The sequence below is a fragment of the Cucurbita pepo genome, chromosome 4 (assembly GCF_057944985.1).
Source record: "Cucurbita pepo subsp. pepo isolate OVF chromosome 4, ASM5794498v1, whole genome shotgun sequence".
Lineage (NCBI taxonomy): Eukaryota > Viridiplantae > Streptophyta > Magnoliopsida > Cucurbitales > Cucurbitaceae > Cucurbita > Cucurbita pepo.
In genome coordinates this window covers 2807720-2821912 of record NC_141801.1, presented here as the reverse complement: position 1 = coordinate 2821912, position 14193 = coordinate 2807720, and the positions used below count along the sequence as shown (strand labels likewise).

Below are 14193 nucleotides of genomic sequence, written 5' to 3'. Positions count from 1 at the left end.
GAAGAAGAGGAGGAGGAGGAATCGCCGTTTCTGCAACCACGAAGAACAAAGAAGGAGAAGACCGTCGCGGGGAGGAAGAAGGAAGAAGCCGACCCGGCTCGCGCTATCGACCCGATTCGACCCAACTCGAATAACCCGACCCGTTTGAAATCCGGGAATTTCAGGGAATAAGGGGAAAGGATAATGAATTAGGGTTCATAATCTTTGGGCTTTCAGGTTGTGGGCTAAAAGTAGAGCAATTAAACGGGCCATACTGACGAAATTATGGAACTGAAAATCTTGGTGTTTTGAATGATTTAAACAAAATTTGTATCAAAATCAGAACGAACTAGTCCTAGCAAGTTTGATTTTGGTTACTAATGGTGGAAAATCTGGGGAGAATCAAGAAAGATTTGTAGAAGATTCCATTATCAAGATAGGGAATTTTAGTTTTTATAATCTTTGTCGTTATAAACCCTAAATCTCTGTTCACAATTCAGTCGATGTCCATGAATTCCTCGCAATTCACATTCATACGCAGTTCTCTCCATGGAATCAGCCACTCAAATTGTTAAGAAAGAGCACAAAACCTTCTTTAGACGACGATTAACGCGAACGCCACCACCGCCGCCACCGCCGCCGCCGCCGTTGCCGCCTTCTCTTTCTTCTTCCTCTTCGGTTCCTCTGAACCTAACTCCAGCCGCCAAGCCCGAAGCGCCTGGTCCGATAAAGAGAACTCGGGATTTGCCTGATTTTTCGGAATGTCATGCTTGTGGATTTCGTATTGACGTCGTTGACGGTCGTTCGAGGCTTAATTCCCTCTACAGCGAGTGGCGGATTGTTCTTCTTTGTAAGAAGTGCTTCTCTCTTGTCGAATCTTCTCAGGTTTGTTCTTACTGTTTTGCTGATTCCAGAGGCGATTCTTTTAATTGCTGTGATTGTAACCGTCGGGTTCATACGGAATGTTTTGCTCAGTATAGTAGAGTTGCTCCTTGGTCGTATTCCTCTTCGGGTTCTGTGTTTTCTGTGTGTATTGATTGCTGGGTTCCTAAACCAATCGTCACTGCTAGGGCTATTTTGAAAAATAGGAAAATTAGGAGAAAGAATATCCATGCTTCGGATTTGCAGAGTTCTAAGGTTTCAACTACCCGAGACTGCAAATCATTGACTGCAATACTGAAGGATTCAAATTGTTCGGTGGAGAAGAAAGGTAATGCTGCGGTTAGAGCTGGAGAACACGCGCCGAAAAAGACTGCTGTTGATAGGACGGGTTTCGAGTTGGCTAGTGACGCCTTAAACTTGGTAGCCCAGAGGGATGAAAGCACTGCCAAAGAGTCTAGGGAATCTGCCGATGACGCCGAGTTGGCAATTGAGTTGCACCGAGCTATGAATAGTTCTCCAAGGCTTTCCAAGAATTTTTGTTCGGTGAACTCGAACTACATGGCCTGTGAGAATGTGAGGGTAGACGATGGCGACACATCAATAGGAGTGCTTAATAGCAGGGAGTTCAATTTCTGTAAAACCCCTCGAGTTTTGATACATAACAATGTATGCAACTCTCTTGATAAAGCTGCTTCTGAAGATCATGTCGCACCATTAGAAATTAATCGAGAATCCATGGGTAAAGATCCTATGCCTATAAAGGGTAATGCTTGCCGGGAGTTGCCACCAAAAGATGATTTGAGGAGCAGGTCAATTAAGTTAAGAAGTGCTGGTTGTGATCATCAACTGCCACACAAACAAGATAAGTCCGCTCTGCCCGGGGATGAGAGGTGCAGGTGCATTGCAAAGCCCTATCACTATTTCTTCAAGTATAGGAGAAGGGATACTACTAATCGATATTTGTTGAAGTATAGCAAGCGAAATTCAAAACTGAAGAGAACGCTTGATTGTAAGCCTAACATTCTTGTTGATGGAACGTGCTTGGGCGTTCCATCATCATCTGCAGCAATTCTAATTAATACTGAGAAATTTCCAGTAGTTTCAAATTCCTCATTTGGCTGCCGTGCCGTTCCTCTGCAATCATCTGGCCTGAATGCAGTTCAAGAAATCAGTAACCAAGGAGGAAGGTGAGCATCGTGCTTTTCTCTGCAGCGTATTATTTAAGGTTCTCTTTATATATAACTATCTAGCTTGAACTTGGATATAAACTAGATATTGACTTGTTTGTTTTTAAGCTAGCTCTAGTGGTGCATACTAGTTTTAGACTGAGTTTTATCTGGGTAGAAGTACTGTATTAACGTTTCACGTCATTCAATTTAAATTTGTTTCAATATATGTTTTACGTGTACTATCTGTATCATAAATGGTTGCTTCTGGTGCAATGCGATGAGCATACAGTACTCGTCCATTACCATCAAAATCATCTTCAACCTCTTAGAGATTAGGGGCCATCCATAAGATTTATTGATATATCTGTCCCTACTCAGTACAAGGGTTATTGCTTCTGTGATTTGTGCACGACAATGTTTGTAATGTAGAAGAGTACCATTGACAAGCTTGGGAAACTTTTACGTGTGCCCTAATCCAAGGAGATCTAAAGCCTTCTCAATAATCAAACTTTGACCTATTAGTTTGGAGTTTTGAGTCAGTTTAGGTTAGCCCTTGGCGTACGAGTCCTTTTGAGGACTAACCTTAAATTTGGGACAAGATAAGATATTCCTATAAAGCTTTGAAGGTCGCCTTGCACATTTTCCAGTCCTCTTGAGTTTCTTAAAGAATATCAAATGCCTGTCGGCTGAGTTTGAGATGAACAAATTCACCACTTAATGACAAATTCACTATAGAGATACGAAGTTGAAGGAAAATCCTCATTTCTAGAATTCTCTTTGAATTCACTTTCACAAAGGTTTCTGATCTCTCTATATCTACTGGATTAAGAAACTATCCACCGCTAGCAGATATTGTTCTCTTTAGGCCTTCCCTTTCGGCTTCCCCTCAAGGCTTTAAAACGCGTTTGCTAGGGAAGGTTTCCACACCCTTATAAACGGTGTTTTGTTCTCCTCCCCAACCAATGTGGGGCATCACAATCCAACCCCCCCCCCCCCCCTTCGGGGCCGAGCGTCCTCGCTGGCACGCTTTCCTTCCTCCAATCAATGTGGGACCCCCACCAAATCCATCCCCCTTTGGGGCCCAGCGTCCTTACTGGCACATCGCCTCGTGTCTACCCCCTTCGGGGAACAGCAAGAAGGCTGACACATCGTCCGATGTCTGGCTCTGATACCATTTATAACGACCCAGATTCACCGCTAGCAGATATTGTCCTCTTAGGCCTTTCCCTTTCAGGCTTCCCCTCAAGGCTTTAAAACGCGTCTGCTTGGGGAAGGTTTCCACACCCTTAGAAATGGTGTTTTGTTCTCCTCCCCAACCAATGCGGGACATCACACTAGCTATAGTCGTTCCACTTGTTTTTGCATTTCTTTAATCTTGATATTATGGAAATTTCACTCTTGTGTACAATTTGACAGTTACATAGACAAGAAACCATGGAAGAACCTAAGCTCCAATTCTAATTTGATCTTGGATAGGGTTATGGAAATATGACAAATTTTCAACAAGTGATTGATACAAAGACTCACATCTCAAAGGAAACTACCAAATTTCACAATCTGAAGGAATTTAGTAAGGGATACAGAGGTTGATCACTCACTAATAAGTGGAATCGACCATTGAGATTAAAGCCTCACTTTTGAAGTTCTCTTCAGATGCTTTTTCACTTGGATGTCAAAAGGCTATAAATGGAGGGTGAGTATATAGACCACAATTTAAATGAGTTATTAGGCAAATATACTCTTCCAAATCATTAATGGAAGCCACAATTCACAATGTCTTCAAAAAACTTAGCTTCCCTTCCAATCAACTTTTAATTCCAAAAAGTATGATTTCAATCTTATTGTTCGTAGGATGAGCTTATTATCCAAAGGTGTTTTCCATGTTTGGGTCTCGAATAAGTTTAGCAAAGAGAATGTTCCTTGGTAAAGCTTCTATTAGTGTTTTCAAGTCCTTAGATAGGAGGTTATTTGAAGATTGGACGTACCTTTGCTATTATTTATCCCGATTTAGTGTCTTAGTGTCTTATTCTGCATGTGATTGGGAAAAAGATTTTGAAGCTCTGCATTTTCTTGACAACGCTTATTATGTAAAATAACTTTGACACCAAAGAAGTATTAAACGAAGCGATCTTTTTGCTTCCATTTTACTGTAGTGATGAATTTTTGTTGCCACTACTTTTGGGGATAGATTCTTGTGATGTCCCACGTTAGTTGGGGAGGAGAACAAACCACCCTTTATAAGGGTGTGGAAACCTTCCCCTAGTAGACGTGTTTTAAAGCCTTGAGGGGAAGACCGGAAGGGAAAGCCCAAAGAGGACAATATCTGCTAGCGGTGAATCTGGGTCATTACAAATGGTATTAGAGCCAGACCTCGGATGATGTGCACCAGCCTTCTCGTTGTTCCCCGAAGGGGGGTAGACACGAGGTGGTGTGCTAGTAAGGACGCTGGGCCCCAAAGGGAGGTGGATTTGGGGGCGGTCCCACATCGATTGGAGGAAGGAAAGAGTGCCAGCAAGGACGTTGGGCCCCGAAGGGGGGTGGATTGTGATGTCCCACATTGGTTGGGGAGGAGAACAAACCACCCTTTATAAGGATGTGGAAACCTTCCCCTAGTAAATGCGTTTTAAAGCCTTGAGGGGAAGCCCGAAAGGAAAAGCCCAAAGAGGACAATATCTGCTAGCGGTGGATCTGGGTCGTTACAATTCTATAAGAGATTCAAAGGGAATTGATGGGAAGATTCAATAGTGCTTGCAATAACGTGAGATTTCCCAACACTGGAAGCTTAGATTTGGGAAATTCATAACCATTGACTAGGATTACGGTGCCAGTTACTAGCAAAGTGTTTTGCATTCAAGCAGTATTCTTTTTGGGCTCATAATTCCAAGTCTCATCCTGATTTGGCAGTACTATTCTAAAACTTTATTTGGTTGCATCGTTTGAAAAATTATTTCTTATGGTATTCATAATTATTGGCTCCATCCATTAAGGTTTTTAATCAAATGTTGAATGCGTGTTCGATTATTTTTATTTTGTTTGTTCAGATGCTCTTTCATCTGCTTGCTGCATAGTCCTTCCCTTTCATTCTACATTTATCTTGCCTATCTCACATTGCCCATCAGAAGGATTTTCATGTTGTTAAATATGTTCAGGGCATTTGGATGTTCTTGATAATGTGTTGCTGCTTATAAATTCGAAAAACTGATATTAGTTCATGTTTTCAAAGATGGGTTAGTGAGAAAAATGTTCGAAAAATGTTCGAAAATATCGTCTCCTCTGCTTTACAGATGTTGTAATACGTATGTTGCTCATATTGACAGGTAAGGGAGAATGCAGTTCCCACAGAAACATTTCTGCAAAGGAAATGAACAAAATGTTCTTAAACACTGTAAATATGAAGGCCTAGGGTCTGCCTTTCCAATTTGCAAACAACTCTTTGATAAGAAACTCAGCTTCTGTCTCTGAAGAGTTATAAAACATGGAGGTTGAGTTTGTAGCTCCTCACTCCATCGCAGCCACCTGTGGCCGCCACTTGCTTCTTCATCAGCTGGAATATGTGAACGGTGTCATACTGATTGTTGGTAATTGTTATTATAAAAAAATTTCATAAGATGTAGGTGGCTATATCTTCCAATGTTTGATACATAGATGTTCCTAAGAATGAAGTGCGTCGATTTGGTAAGTCGGTCAATTATGACTCATATCACGGTATGGCCTTCAGCATTTTTTAGAAAATCCTATAACAAAATCTACTATATACACCCTCCCACTTATTCGGACACATTTAGAGGTTTGTAATAAACCTACTGTCTTTTGTCTAACCTTCCTACTTCGCCGCTAAAAGTACTTCTTTAAGTCTTGATACATCTTGGTGTTACTAGAATGTATGGGAAGTTGTGAGTTTCGAGTCTTTGTTGGTATTTCCTCCTAGAGTGAAACATTTCTTTTTTCATTCTTTAACCAATGCCAACATGTATGGTTCCATCTATTTAGCAATTCTTTGTCTCAATGTAGGCTGCTCTGTTAATCTAGCTAACTGCGGTTTAACTACTCGCATCAACACAACTATCCAAGCACGTTCCATGCCTGTATGAATGTAAACTTGCTCGATGATCAATGCTAAGGTATGTCTCGAATTCTTACTCAATGCATCTGCCACCACATTCACATTTTCTTGATGGTACTATATGTCTAGATCATAATCTTTTACTACTTTCAGGTCAATGAGTCAGTGAAGAGGTACTTTAGACTTTTATGATTTGTAAAGGTTCGAGTCTTCTTGCAATACCGGCAATGCCTCCAAATTTCTAGTGAACACTACCACTGTAAACTCCAAATCATGAGTCAAGTAGTTGTCTCATAATCCTTCAATTGATGAGATGCGTAAGCCACAACTTTACTGTGCTGCATTGAAACGCATCCAAGTTCCCTCTCGAAGGATCCTCTTGTTTGTATTGGCACAATGAGAATTGGGTTTTTAACCAATCTTTGTTTGGGTTTTTATCCAGATGAATGCACTCCCCTTCTAATCTTCTACAAAATATCGTAGAGAAAACTATGTACTTTATTATATCCCACCTTAGTTGGGGGTTCAAAAGGGAAAAGAGGACAATATTTACTAGCAGTAGACCTGGACCTTTACAAAATGGTATCAGAGCCAGACATCGGACAATGTGTTAGCAAGGACGCTGTTACTCAATAGAGCCAGACATCGGACAATGTGTTAGCAAGGACGCTGTTACTCAATGGGGGTAGACACGAGACGGTGTGCCAGTAAGGACGCTGGCCCCAAAGGGGGGTGGATTTAGCAGGGGTCCCACATCGATTTGAGAAAGGACGAGTGTCAGCGAGGGTGTTGAGCCCTGAAGGGGGGTGGATTGTGATATCCCACATTGGTGGGGGAGGAGAACAAAACACCCTTTTATAAGGGTATGGAAACATTTCCCTAACAGGCGTGTTTTAACAGGCGTGTTGTTTTAAAGCCTTGAGGGGAAGCTTAAAAGGGAAAGCCCTAAGAGGACAATATCTACTAGTAGTGAGGACCCTTACAAATAGTGGTAAGGCGAGATCAATATGTTACAACTTCAATCTTGGTTGGGTCCATGGTAACACCTCCTCATGTTGCTACATGCTCGAGGAAAGCTACCCTCTCATGCCAAAATTCACACTTAAAAAATTTGGCGTACAATTTTTTAAGGTAGTCCATGTTTTCCTCAAATGCACCTCATGATCTTCCTTTATCTTAAATTGTATCAGAATATCATCTATGAACACAATTGCAAACATGTTAAGATATTCCTTGAACACTCTATTCTTTAGGTCCATAAACACGGTTGTCCTACTGAGCTCATAATGGCCATACCTAGTTCAGAATACCCTCCTGCGAATATCCTTCTCTTAAATCCTACCCTCGTGCGAATATCCTTCTCTTAAATCCTCATCGGTTGATATTCCAATTATTAATATATTATGATCAAATTATAAGGGATAATGCAAGAACCAAGTTGTGTGAAATTGTGAGTTAAGAGGAGAAAACAAAACACAAAATTTGTAGACTCTAGTTAGGATATTTAATGAAGATTGCAAAATGAATATGATGACATTTAAGACTGTTTACGAGACAATTTTGATATTATGAAAAGGTTGTATAAGTTAGCTTACAACACTTAAGTTTTTGAAATTGTTAACCTACATTACATCCTAAGAGGCTGAATATGTTCATAGATATGCCTAAGTATAGGCCAACCCCTAAAGAGAAATAAAATGGTCTTTTATGTAATCTTAAATCTCACAACTTAGATTTTGAAGTTTGGACGGATAGATCAACAACAAAATACACAATGTTGTCTTTGAAAGGTTTTCGCACAACTTACGTCAGGAAAACCAGAGTTGAATCGGACAAAAAGGCAGAGATCTGATGAATGTTAAGAACGTTAAATTTGAGTATTTTGAGTCTACTTGAAAGCATGTAATTCTCTATGCATTTAAAAAATTGTATAAAATAATTTTTTTTGTTGAAAAGATGGATTAAAACTCTACCACTCTAGTGAAACGAGAAAAACCATGTTGATTCAAGTTACACAGACAAAAATTCAAAGAAAATAGAAAACTGTTAAAAAAATCTTGGTGGAATTCTTGAATTTTCTTAGGTTGAGGAAGAAGGAACATGTGTCAGGTAAAGATAGGACCACACATCAAGCGAGGAGTGGTGTTGCCCAATTGGCCAAGAAATGTCGGCTACATATTAGGATTTGCGTAGTCACGATCGTACTTCTTCAATCGTGTGATGTCTTAATCTTGACATGCTCATGACAAGCCTTAAAGGGGACTCAAGCCCTATTCACATTTTTTTGCTCAGCTTTGGCTTAATCGGACCGTTGAACGAGGTTTGTCTTTGTCAACCAAACACAACTTGTACTAAATCCAAGCTTGTGGCCACACACGCCGCTCTAATCATGTGTGACACAACAATGTCACATCTCATTGTCATCTTGGTTTCCAACAACACGACTCATGCATCGTGATGCAATCCCATGTCTCCAGACAGCTCGACCATCTTGGCTTACTCAAACACATCCATTGAGAACTGACTCATGTGTCGATCATCTTGTTGGGGGCATCACAAACATCCATCCATCTGAGCTTTTTCGAGCATTGACTCTATCGTGTCCATGCTGAACCATTTACGACATATGTTCAAGATAGCGAGTGTATAATCCAACCTTCGACACATGGGGTGGGGTACAATACCGACACATCCGTGTCGTCCGGTATTGCCCTTGAAAGACCCTTTTCAAATTAAGACGTCCGAGACACTCGCTCACGCTATGACACACGCATGTGTCATAAGGTAGCTCGCTTAGGTCACGGAGCTTAAAGCTAGGGGAGAGCCAACACCATACCCCCTTATAGTAGGTTTTGAGGCATTTTCAATCCTTCTCGAGTAGACGTCATTTTGGCGAGTGGACAAACGTCCTTGTGCATAGTCCATAGGGATTTGATTGACACCAAATTTTTTGATCTTTCATCTTTCATATAGCCGCATGTGGAAACTCATATCGAAACCACAACTTTTGAGGTTATGGCCTGGGGCCCTACTCAGCCCTCTTCGAGTTTGTCTTTGACACTCGTGTTACCTCGTTCTCTCGAACCTTGCATCTACCTCGATTTAGTTTCAGTACACACTCTTGGTATGTTGGATGTGTTCTTTCTGGTCGTATCATGTCACTTCTCAATCTTGACCCTTACATGTCCAGATGAGTGCCACTTGATGGTTGCCCTTTGTCTATTTGCGTGTGGCAGTCACAACCTACTTTCTCTCAGTGGGGTTGTGACACGTGTCGTGTATTGGAGGATTTAATCCACTCTCCCTTGACCCAAATGTCTTTATCCGACCTTATATGCTCGACATGAATGCCTGTATCTAACCCACTATGCTCGACCTGAACCACTGCTGTTGACCCATGCCACCAAAACGACTCGACTTGACATGGAAGTGGGATTCAACATGTGCCAAGTATCGTGTCGTGAGTGCTTGCTCCTCCCCTTAGACGTGTATGTACAAGCGCATGGGAGCCCTTCTAGGCACGTGGTAAGCTCCTTTTTTTCCCCTTCGACCTTCATTCAATTGTTTTTCACTTTGATTTCAATGTTGACCTAAATTTTACTTGAATTAGGACCTACTACTTAATTTTTTTGAAAAAATGGAGTTTTTAACACACAGAAAAGTTAGCTCGGGAAGATTTGTTTCATTCATGTAAATAGCTATTTAGACTTTTCTCAAGCAATACTTGTAGAGATTGCTAGGATGTACTAGCATGTGAGCATATCTTGCCTACGTGACAATGTGTCACCCTATGAAGAAGGGTTTGGCCACTTGAGGAGGAATTACAAGTCTATTTTTGGTGAGATAGTGAGGATCATAAGGGTCTTGGCAAGATCAGCTTACCTCCAGTTGAGGATTATGGAAAAGGACAAACTTAGGATTGCTTTCTCATGGGTAAAGAAAGATTATCATTGTGTCCTTTGACCTTATCAATGCCCTACAAAGTTTAAGGATTAGATGAATGGAGTGATCGTGAGACTTTTTTGATACTGTCATCATAGTCGTCTTTGACGATATACCAGCATACACCAAGATGGAGTTAGTTCACAAGAAACATTTGAGGAGAGTTCTAATGGTGATATGAACGTAATAGTTATACGCCAAGGTTCTCGAACCGAATAATTTTAGTTGTTGGTAGTGGTCATATGGTATTGAGTTAGGGGATCATAGACGCAACGAAAGCATGGTTGGAGGCTATAGAGACAACCTTACAATGTTTAAGCTGCCCTTTATGGTATCAAGTACACTGTGTCACATACATGCTGAGAGGTATGACACACTTTTAGTAGAAGAGTGCCTTGAAGATACTCGACAATGAGAAAGGACTAGTGACGTAGTTCCAATTCAAAAGTGTCTACTTAACAAAGTACTATCCAGTGGTAGTCAAGCTCAAGAATTAGGTAACCTTCGTAGAACAAAAATAGGATGTGAAGACGGTCAAGAAGTATGATTTGGTGCCCAATAGACTGATAAGTGTGCCAACATCAGATGAACCACTTCATTGCATGTTCCAACGATTATATCTACGACTTGAGATTGCCTAGGCTTCCTCAGTTTATGCATAAACACTATGTGATGCTAGGAAGATGGATATGTACACTTTGGTTAGAGCCTATGAAACCTATGTGATTGTAATCACACCCTAATGGATGACAGCGTCCTAGTAGTGACCTTTAAACCAAGGGAGGGTGAAACATCATAAACAAGAGGGTAGCTTTAGGAGCACCCTAAAAAGTGAATAAGGTGTAGTACAGTTGCATCAACCACATCTGAATGTGCAGTGAACGGATATCCATAATCACGGTTCAATAGAGTTACAATCGAGACAATGAAGCAACTTGGACAAGAAAATTCGACAAGAGGATCTCCTACCTTTGGGAATCAGGCATAAACAACTTTCAAGTATGAAAGTTTTTAAGGAGGAGAGAAGTTGTAACACCTGAGCTCCGACGAAAAATTAAGAACCTGATTTTTTCTTTTAAGTCGAACTTTCGATATTTTATTGAAGGTTTTAGAGATTGAATTTCAAGATGAGATGGAAGTAGAAAAAATACTTAGAACAATTCAAGGAATTAAAAAGAATATAAATAAAAAATAGTGAAAAATAGGAAAAGTTGGTCAAAGTCAACCTTAATCAGATTACCCCTAGGTAAATGGGTCGAGATTTTAAAAATTACTGTTATGCCACTAGGTTGAGATTTTTGAGAACCATGTTGTTTTATGTATTATGCAAGGCAAGAAAGAAAATATGCATGACTACGAGTTGGGCAATGTGGATGAGTATGGTATGCATGATGTAAGATATTATAAGAATGCCCCCGACTAGATTTGTGATGAATGATGTTTCATATGATTTCCACTGTGTTAGAAAGGAGGATGGACTATTGCGATTTGTGCTTCGGATGATTGATGAATGTTATCTTCTCGTTGATCTTTTTTTGCTTATATGTGCGTATGATATAATATATGTTAGCACTAGATGTTTGACTGTGTTCTCCTGTGGAGCGGGTTTATCTGCTGATCGCTTGTGGATGTATATAATAAAATGATGTAAAATTTAGAAGACTAAGAGCAAGTATACACTATCACAAGTAGCAAGTAATAAGTAAATTATCGATTCCACGTAGAACCAATCTTTTTTTTTTTTTTTTTTTTTTGTTAGTTTTTTATTTATTTATTTATTTATTTATTTATTATTATTATTATTATTATTTCTGTAAATTAAGTGATTTTTGGGTAACATTTAGTGGGTGTCGGTGATTTTAAACTAATTACACAATCTTAATGAAGAAAATCAACAATAATAAGGAAGTTTTGGGTAAGAGAGATTAAATAGATAAGTTGTTAAGTTTTGTGGTGAATTTTTAGTTCCTTTTAACAGAATATCAAACTCACTTTCAAGGTTATGCGTCGTGATTACTTCCATAATCGTTTTTTAATTTCTATTAGCAAGGCTCTAGGAGAAGAATTATTTGTAACCCTTCTATACATTCGAGTATCATTGCAATGGAATTAGAGTATTAAAGAGAATTTTATTGCTCCCTCTCTTCTTCCGAATAAGGAAACAACTATATATGTGAAGTGAGCAACTAAACAAACATGTAAATTATTAACAACTCTTTAATAAACTAAAATCACACCGTCAACATACTTAAACTACATAAAATACTTTCGTAAGTTGAGCTCTTCATACAAACTGAATTAAACAGAGAAATCCACGTCTCAAACATATTAAATTGATAGAATAAGAAAAGAGAGTAAGGAATTAGAGAGTTATCAAGCTTTTTTGCTGTTTTTTTAATTGAAGTTCCCTTCTCTTGAGCTCTCACGTCCACCTCTTTGCCCTAATCAATTCTTCTGGTCTTCTTTTCCTTCTGCTGTCACAGTTGTTGGATTAGGGTTCTTCTTCTTCTTCTCTGATTTCACAACAATTCACAGTAGCAAAGGCTGCTGCTGTCTAATTCGATTTTTGCTTCCTAAAGTGTGGCTCTCCCTCTTGTGAATCCTTTTTCCTTTTTACACTCTGCATGGCTTCCCATTTATGGTTGAATAGGAATAAATTGTCCACCTAGGATGTTCCTAGGTAGTCAATTATCCACGTGGATGGTTGATGTGGATTAAAATTTTCATGTCATCTTCGAAAAGTTTGCTTTCTGAATTGCTCCAACATCAAGGTCAGCAATTTGTTTCTAGATTTGCCAACAGTGTTGTTTCCAGATTTGCTACAGTATCATTCAACATAAATGTTCTGGAATTTTACCAAATAACTCAATTAAACGTACAATTAAGCTCAATTTATGCAAATTGATGTTCTTTTCATGTAGAATCATAATGAACTATTTCGTGCTTGTTAATTAGAACAAATGGAGCAAATAATGAGAAAAGGGTTTTATGAGTGCATAATTAACTACAAAAAGACTTGGTATAACTCTACTTTTGGAGTCTACATAGAGGTAGGGCGTTAGAGTTAGGTTGGCTAGACAATGACCTAAGTCAGGACACCTCCAGTAGATTGAGCACTTTAGGATTAGGAGCGACAGTCAGATGGTCTAGACCCTGGTGCTCCCAGACTAAGAAAGACTCGAGGAGTCAAATAGAACAGTCATGGGCCAGAATTCTAGGTTAAGCCCCCTAGCCACCCTAGGAGCTCAATAAGCCTCATCAGGTCCCAAATATGACCAAGGCGAAGTTTAAATTATGAATTACGTGTTTATGTGATCATAGGTATATCTTCCCTAACAAAGCATGCATGAGAGAATTCAGTTAAAATTATACATTGACCTAGGTCAAAACATTTCCAGTAGACCCTACATCCCATGATCGTAAGAAATGATCAGAGGTCTAGATCTGAGTGCACCTAGAGACTTGGATTAGGCTTGAGGAGCTAACCGTGAAAGTTCTGGAAACGAGAGATGAGATATAAACCACCTAGAAGCCTCTAAGAACCTAGTAGTCCTCCACAGTAACCAAGGATGACCAAGGTAGTTCTTCAGGTTGACAACAGTGTGACGATGTCTTCAGACGTTCCACTACCCTTTTCACTCAATGGCACTTGAACAACACCTTGTCGTTTTGGAGACCCCTAGCAATCTAGATACAACACCTGGTCGCGTCATCCCACTACAATATTCGACTTATGCCTGACTCGACGATACTTGAACTCCTACCACATACAACACTAGATACAACACCAAAGCTTGAATTTATGCCTGGCTCGACTGGCGTACTGGAGAAGATAGGAGGTGGAGACTTTGGTGACACTGTCAGAATAATATTAGGCTTGTTAAGCTTTCTAAGTTGTTTTTTTTCATGGAGATTTACTAAGCTCTTATCTAAGCATTTAGCTCCTTAAGGTTAATCCAATCTATGGATGCATTCAAGTCTAGACCTCTAATCACGGCTTATGATTCTAAGGGGCTTAGTCTACTAGAAACATACTGGCCTAGGTCAATGTGTAAAATACTCTAGAGCCATAATCTTAACTTTGTTAGGGAGATATTCCTATCAATCACCTAAAGCACAAAAAAACATAATGTAAACATTCATACAATCTTAACGAAG

The 14193-nt window shown here is 39.7% G+C and overlaps 1 protein-coding gene across 4 annotated transcripts; it reads left to right on the top strand.

The window, feature by feature from the left end:
• The first annotated feature begins 17 nt into the window (after positions 1-17).
• LOC111793145 (uncharacterized) lies at positions 18-6568 on the top strand. Of its 4 annotated transcripts, none has more exons than XM_023674894.2 (4): positions 18-2048; positions 5348-5608; positions 6042-6151; positions 6247-6568. In XM_023674894.2, the coding sequence occupies exons 1-2, from the start codon at positions 529-531 to the stop codon at positions 5349-5351; spliced, it is 1524 nt and encodes a 507-aa protein (XP_023530662.1). In that variant the 5' UTR covers positions 18-528; the 3' UTR covers positions 5352-5608; positions 6042-6151; positions 6247-6568. The 4 variants fall into 4 exon arrangements, with proteins under 4 accessions (XP_023530662.1, XP_086979359.1, XP_086979358.1 ...); XM_087123233.1 differs by having other exon boundaries at positions 5348-5705; positions 6247-6534; XM_087123232.1 differs by having other exon boundaries at positions 5348-5735; positions 6247-6534.
• Positions 6569-14193: the final 7625 nt, after the last annotated feature.